The sequence below is a fragment of the Ornithodoros turicata genome, chromosome 6 (genome assembly GCF_037126465.1).
Source record: "Ornithodoros turicata isolate Travis chromosome 6, ASM3712646v1, whole genome shotgun sequence".
In the NCBI taxonomy this organism is placed as follows: domain Eukaryota; kingdom Metazoa; phylum Arthropoda; class Arachnida; order Ixodida; family Argasidae; genus Ornithodoros; species Ornithodoros turicata.
Window position 1 is genome coordinate 7,555,739 of NC_088206.1, and position 6,631 is coordinate 7,562,369.

General features: G+C 46.0%; 1 protein-coding gene across 3 annotated transcripts; it reads left to right on the forward strand.

Annotated features, from left to right (window-relative positions):
• Positions 1-676: 676 nt before the first annotated feature.
• On the forward strand, positions 677-6,163 carry LOC135398982 (acetylcholine receptor subunit beta-type lev-1-like). Of its 3 annotated transcripts, XM_064630590.1 has the most exons (6): positions 677-837; positions 1,383-1,546; positions 1,678-1,722; positions 2,100-2,203; positions 5,158-5,663; positions 5,722-6,163. In XM_064630590.1, exons 1-6 carry the CDS (start codon positions 741-743, stop codon positions 6,075-6,077), a joined length of 1,272 nt encoding a protein of 423 aa, XP_064486660.1. In that variant the 5' UTR covers positions 677-740; the 3' UTR covers positions 6,078-6,163. The 3 variants fall into 3 exon arrangements, with proteins under 3 accessions (XP_064486660.1, XP_064486661.1, XP_064486662.1); XM_064630591.1 differs by lacking the exon at positions 1,383-1,546 and having other exon boundaries at positions 1,678-1,717; XM_064630592.1 differs by lacking the exons at positions 1,383-1,546; positions 2,100-2,203.
• The last annotated feature ends 468 nt before the right edge of the window (positions 6,164-6,631 follow it).

Sequence of the window (6,631 nt, forward strand, 5' to 3'; positions counted from 1 at the left end):
GCGAAATTAATCCACAGATCAATCACTGTGGAGTCACTCACGTGATCATAGGTATTATCAATTTTGGCCATCAGGCTCTTTGTTTGCTGTCAGAGATACTACCAACTTCTTCAGCTGCCACTATTCAACGGAAGTATGAAACTGGGCGTACTCGGTCTTATACTTTCGTCAGTTTCATTTCGTTCGTCGTCTTCCACTTCATTGCCCCTGTCCTCGTATATAGAATACGCAGTGGTACTCTCTTTGGGGATTTCGACACTTCGAAACGAGACCTTCGTGCGGAGACCATTGCGTACCTTGGACGGAACCGGGGAGGTCTTGTATGTTACCAACTGTTACGTACAATCATCCATCAGCCCTTCTTAGAAGTTTATGCGATGTTTAGGGACAATTAGCAGTGTGGAAGTGGAGGGACTAAAAAGGGGGGTCAGGGGAGTAAAATGGGGATAGCTTCTATCTAGTGGACGAAATGCTGTGATTGCTGCCCAATTCAACAGCTCCTTTCCCTCTTTGTATACTCTTCCTTCCTTCCTTATTATGGGTTTAGAGTGGTCAGCCTAAGACCGGTTTCACACGACTGTGTCCATCACTTTTCCTTTTCGCGTTTTTGTGCGAGCGAGGCTCCGTTGCCCTGCGCCTAACATGATAGGAGGCGTTGTAAAGACAGAAGGCAGACTTGCTCTCGTTTGCTGGGTTTCTTATGTTACATTCGAGGCGTCGCGTCCGTACGTGCGCTCAGTATGAAAATTCGTGTTTGTTGCGACGCAACAATGCGACACGTCTCCCGCAGCTTTATATTGCTCCTTCTGGCCTGTCGCCTTCAGCGCGGATGTGCAGGTGAGGACGTATACTCTATTTAATGAAAGAGTAGCCTAGCCGAAGGTGACAAATGTGGGAAACTGTCTGGGATTGGTTTGTCAGAAAATGATTTACTTCTGCCCTGTCCTAGCAGAATGCACCACGATTCAAACCGTATACTTGCTCACATTGTTTTTGCTTTACTGTTTGGGAAACAAGAACGAGTAAGCACGAACACATGCTTGCACGAACCTTGAGGAGATTCCTCAGCGCCGTCCTCAGTGGCTCTGCCAGTGTTTTGCGAACCAGCAGCGTTGAAGACAGTAGCGTGTGCGCGAAGCAGTATCAAAAGTAGCGAGGACACCACTGAGGAATTTCCTCAACGTTCTCGCAAGCGCACCCTGCAGGCTCCTGTTGTCCATTGCTACGTTGGCGTTATGTCGCTTCTAATCATGGAACAGAAGTGCCGAGCAGTTCCGCAGGACGTCTTAGTATTGCGCAGTTGAAAGCTCTACAACGTAGAAAAATAGAAACATCTGCAGCTGGGGCACACTCGTTGCATCATTTGCATCATGACTGTGCAGGTGAAGAACCCCCGGACACGCTTTCTTCCTTATCAGCCAGTATACGCTCCAGGGTTTTTGATAAAAGAAATTATGACGCGTCGGTGCGACCTACCAAAGGCAACGGCGGCGTTACAAGCATTAACTTTGGTTTTACACAAGCAAGCATTCGGGAGGCACAGACGGTAATGTAATACACATCCCGTTTTGTTCAGTTAGACTTGGTAGTCACACTTCTCGTCTAAAAAAGTATTGGGCTACGCAATCCTTTTGGCAGTGCTGTCTTCAGGCATTATATCTCTTTTCTTACGTGCAGGACCTGCAGGATGGGTACTTGGACATCTCCGCGACATTCGGTCTCGTAAGCCTTCTGTATATTTAGTTTGTTCTTCTTCTGTTGCAGAATTTTAATTGCGAAGTAATAACGAATGTTAATAACTAGACTTCGTGATAAAATGTGTGAATTCGATATATCCTTATTATGAAGAATTCGAGCTGACGGCCATGGTAAGTTTAGATATCAAGGTTCAATTCCGGCCCTCCGAATCTACCAACCTGGTGGCAGGGTACATGTTGCTTCGACACCCAGCCTTGCGCGAGGGACATTAAATACTAGAACGCCGTGTGCCGAGATACTGGCGAACGTTAACTGCCCACTTCGGGTGCGTCGGAAGTTGATATAAAAAAAGGTACGTTCAATTTCAGTAACGTAACGCTCGAATGAAATTTATACTGCAGATGTGGCAGGACGGTAGGCTTGCTTCGGAGATGTGGAAGAGAAGAGATATCGTGATCGACAACCCGCAAGAAATATGGACGCCTGGACTGACACCAGTGAACGCGTATGTTCCTTATGCAGGCTTTGACTGAGCAACCCCCGCTGTCAGCGTTTCCACTGCTAACACTATACCTACACTAACGGTACCTCCCTCCTTCGAAAACGGCATGTCTTCACATATATATCACGGTGCGGCCAATTACCGAAAATGATTTGCAACGCAGAAAGCTGAGGTCTCGAGTGGCTGTCTGTGAGGCTGAAGGGAGCACGTTATCATGGCTGCTATACCGTTGTGTGCGATGGTGCGCGTTGTGTGCGTTCTGTCTGCGTGGCTGTGGCACCGATCTCTACATTACGTGAACTGCGCATTGCTAGATGTCTCTTCGGTCTGGCTGCACTCCCTGAACTAGTTCGGGTGCTGCAGCACCCCCGTGTTCGTTTTGCGATTGTCGAGCGCGCCCTCTGCACTCTCGTATTCGTTTAGTAATGGTGCAGCACTAACTAGTGCTCCACGAGTTCACGGCCGGCCTGCACTTGCTGGATAGGAAGCGCTGCACGACTGCACGTGGAGCAGACGACGCACGCACTCGCTTCCTCGTATGTTTGACTAAATTAGAGGCGCTCTTCACATTGATGGGATAAAAAAGTGACCTTTACTAGGCAAATTTCCGACTTAAGCTCGCAAAAATTTACATAATTAAACGTACGTTACACGACATTCACATCAGGAGGTGGCAAAAAACCCAGTAAGAAGAAATGCCATTGACTGCATGACTCTAGGTGGTGTAGTTTTTTTTAATTATAATTCAATGACACGTTTTCTGGGACACCCTGTATAGTATCTATCCACTGATACTTGCTGTTCACAACAAGAACAACAATAGATGCTGACGATGACGTGGGGTGTTTCACCGCGGCGGTGCGGTACCCCATCCCACTGCACGTGGAACATTGTATGAAGATCACGTAATCACGTAATCTAAAGAAACTGTATAGACAAATCTAAGGGTGAGGTGTCTAAGATAATTGAGTTACACGTACAAACAACGGTGAGGTGAGGAGTAGCTTGGAATACTAATTCACCATCAACATAACGCCTGTGTTTCTTACTTCTTTTCGTTTGAATTAGTCCACATAGAAAGTCAAACATGCGCACTGTCGCACAGTCGCATGTTTCCCTCTCTCACTCGCTATAACTCCATATATAGACAGTGTGTATCTCTATGCATGAGTCCGTAGAACATGCATAGAATGCTTATCCATCTCGTGTATTGAAAGTAGATAGCAGCAATGGTTAAAAAAAATCATTGCTTGTGAATAATTCCTATTCACAAGCAGTGGGTGCACCGAGCCACCACTTCAGAGCAGGTTTTTGGTTGTTTGTTTGTTTGTTCTTCTCTTTTTCGTAGCTCACCTTTTCCTTTCTGTTTTTTTTTTTCACCCACAAACGCGTTTTGGAGTAGCCAGTTCTGACTGGGTCGGGATTAACTGCTCCATATTTTTTCTTTTCCAAACCAATCAGAGCAGGCTTACCACACCTTCCCCCTACATGACCAACACCCCCCTTCTTCTCAGGACAAACACCATATAGTACCTGTTTTGTCTTAGAAAGGAAGAAGAAAATGGCAGAAAGAAGAATGCTGATTTGTACGAGAACCTGTGGTTTGTTTATAATTTATTCGCCCTGATGGATATTTCGATCGGACGAATACTGGTTCTTAAGTATTTTTTGCTACTTTGAACACACTCCTACTGTCCACTACATATACGCTGTCTAAACTAAGTGCGTACATTTTGTACAGAACGTCTGTTTGCTAGTTGAATAGACTTTCTGTAGAATGTGGCCGGTCAATTTTCTATAGAATGTCTGTTCAGAATTCTTTAGCAAGTAATTGTACACTTCTCACATTTTATCAACAGCTTCTATAGAAATTGTATAGACAGTAAATAAGTATCTTTCCTTTTTTTCTTCTTTTTGCACTTTGTTCTCGACCAAGAGGAAGGAACTTCGGTGATTAAGAAAACGGCAGAACGGTTCCACTCTTTCCGTCTGAGGAGAGCACTTGACGTAGTATGGAGGTCAGGTGGTCGAGGCCCCTAAACATTACATTAGTTTCAAGTAACGACGAGGACTTGCTATTGCCTAGAAAGTGTTGTTCCCAGCTAGAATATACTGCCTGAGACGTACTACCTCCGGCTTCCACGTCGCAGTGGAGGACAAAGACAGCACAAGCCTCACAACGACCCTGTGGATACTTCAATTGAATGATGGCGGTCAGTAGTATAGCAGTAACGGTGAAAGGGCTCGGCATTGTCGGCTTCATAGAGGTGGGCGACGTCACGACTAACGCCCTTGGGGATTGTGCGTCCTGGTCCGACTTCTAAGGGAACTGCGCCGAGATATGTCTGAAAGCGTCTCAGGCAAGGCACCGGCTTCAAATCCATCCAATCAATGCTGTCGAATAGTTCAGCAGCACTATAGAATGCTTTGAATCCGTCTTTGGAACGCCAGGCTATACAGCAGAGGGAAGCACAAGGATGCAATCGACGTGCAACAAGGTGACGGTGAATGAAGTGACGGGAATGAAAAACAAGCAGTGAAACCTACCTCTTTATTTCACACAAGCTTTCGCGTGGGAGGCTATACATTTTGTACAAAGTGTAGCCTCCTGCAAGAAAGCTCGTGTGAAATAAAGAAGAAGGCATCACTCCTTGTTTTTCATTAGAACCGCAGGCTAGAAAGATGCGATATGTGCACTTTCACTGCATTGAAATAGTAGCAAAATGTTGTACACGCAAAGCTGATGTATACAAAAAACAGCGTGAATGTGCATCAAACGTGCACTAAATGCCAGTTCGTAACATTGCCGCACAACGTTTATAATGCTGCAGACACTTCGTGCCCCTCACGGTGTATCCTGCACATAGGGCAGTGCTTCCCAATGATACGCATGTGATGCAATATGCATACACGTTTCGCAGCCATTTTCATATATTGCTTATCTTTTTATGACACAGCCTTCGGTACACCAGCAAGGACAAAGTACGGGCTGGATCTCATTCTAACATCGTCATACTGTATTCTGAATTCCAAGCCCGGTTTCCCTGTTACATGGACATGACTGAATACCCGTACGACGAGCACAACTGCACAATCACATTTGCTGCACTCTCTTATCCACGTGAAGATGTTGAACTTGGAGTAACACTAATACGGCCCGGCAATCACACGGTTGACTTTTCGAAATGGCAGCTAGTTTCAACGTGGGCTTCTACTGGTCAGTTCTTGGACAGTTCGTCGGTGCAACTGGTCTTTCGTTTTCGCCGTATCAATGCTGCCAGTTACAGATACACGATTATGATACCGACAGCAGGCGTTGCGTTGACGACTTTGCTGGTACTGTGGTTACCCGTGGCATCCGGCAGAAAAGTGACGTTGGCCTGCTTCAATCTTGTGACCACAAGGTGGCTACTCTACCAGGTGACTTGGCTGTTGGAATCTTCGGTGTCTGTGCCGAAGTTAGGTATGCTGCATAATATCGTGTCCATTGTGCGTTCTTAACTTTATGATGTCTCTCGCAGTCATTTACCTGAGCATAGCGACAGCAACAAACGCCGCCATCCTTGTGTGGTCTGTCGTGACCCTCAGCATCGCAGCGACATCGACGCCCAGGACTCGCGTGCCTGAAATCGTCGAACGCTTCCTTCAACATCCCTTCGCCGTAAATGCATTTTGCTTGGCATCCAGTAGTGCAGACTGCGATGCTGTGGCAGCACAAGATAATCGGGAGGACACTGCTGAAGCAGAGCAGCTGACAATGGTGGAATCTGCGTCGCAGAAGGACACTCGGCTTATGACAGCGAAAGCGTTGGACAGGTTCGCGTTTTATATTTTTTTCGTCGTTCTTATTGGCACGTTCACTTGGAGTTGTATTTGATGTTATCTCTAGTTTTGTTATCAAGCCGAGGTTGGAAATAGTTTGCTATTTTGAATAAACGGGACATCAGACGTGTACTACCTCTATCACGGACATGTTTTGGGTTCTGTTAGTCCGAGTATACTACATAAACGTACCGTATATAGTCGTGCCTCGTAACTATGGACAACTCGAACTATTGACGATCTTTGTGAGCAACAAGCTTTTTCAATGCATTTTCGCTTTTTTCGCTTTTCAGACAGTGGACGGTCCAGTACTGTACAAACCATATATTTTTGTCGTCCATATATTTTTGTCTCGCTATTATGTACGCTATCGGTGTGGACGGCAAGCCTCTCTCCACATTCCACAGGATAATTTTTGATAGTAGGACGTTACGTTGCGTAGGGAGCAATGCTCTATCCTTCGCAACCGTCTACAAGATGAAAGGGAGTTATTTGCGGACATGAAGAGCCTGGAAAATCCTGAATGTCGTCATGACTGTTCGGGCGATTGATCCTGGTGCAAGGAGTTGTGCCTTTAGTTAAACGTAGTGCAGTCGCTCGGCAGCTTAG

What these genes read in the sequence shown, in the direction of transcription:
- LOC135398982 (XM_064630590.1), top strand. Translation starts at nt 741, where the DNA reads ATGAAAATTCGTGTTTGTTGCGACGCAACAATGCGACACGTCTCCCGC. An exon ending in CCTTCAGCGCGGATGTGCAG is followed by an intron (nt 838 to 1,382) that starts GTGAGGACGTAT and finishes ATGACTGTGCAG; the next exon opens with GTGAAGAACCCCCGGACACG. An exon ending in TCTCCGCGACATTCGGTCTC is followed by an intron (nt 1,723 to 2,099) that starts GTAAGCCTTCTG and finishes TTTATACTGCAG; the next exon opens with ATGTGGCAGGACGGTAGGCT.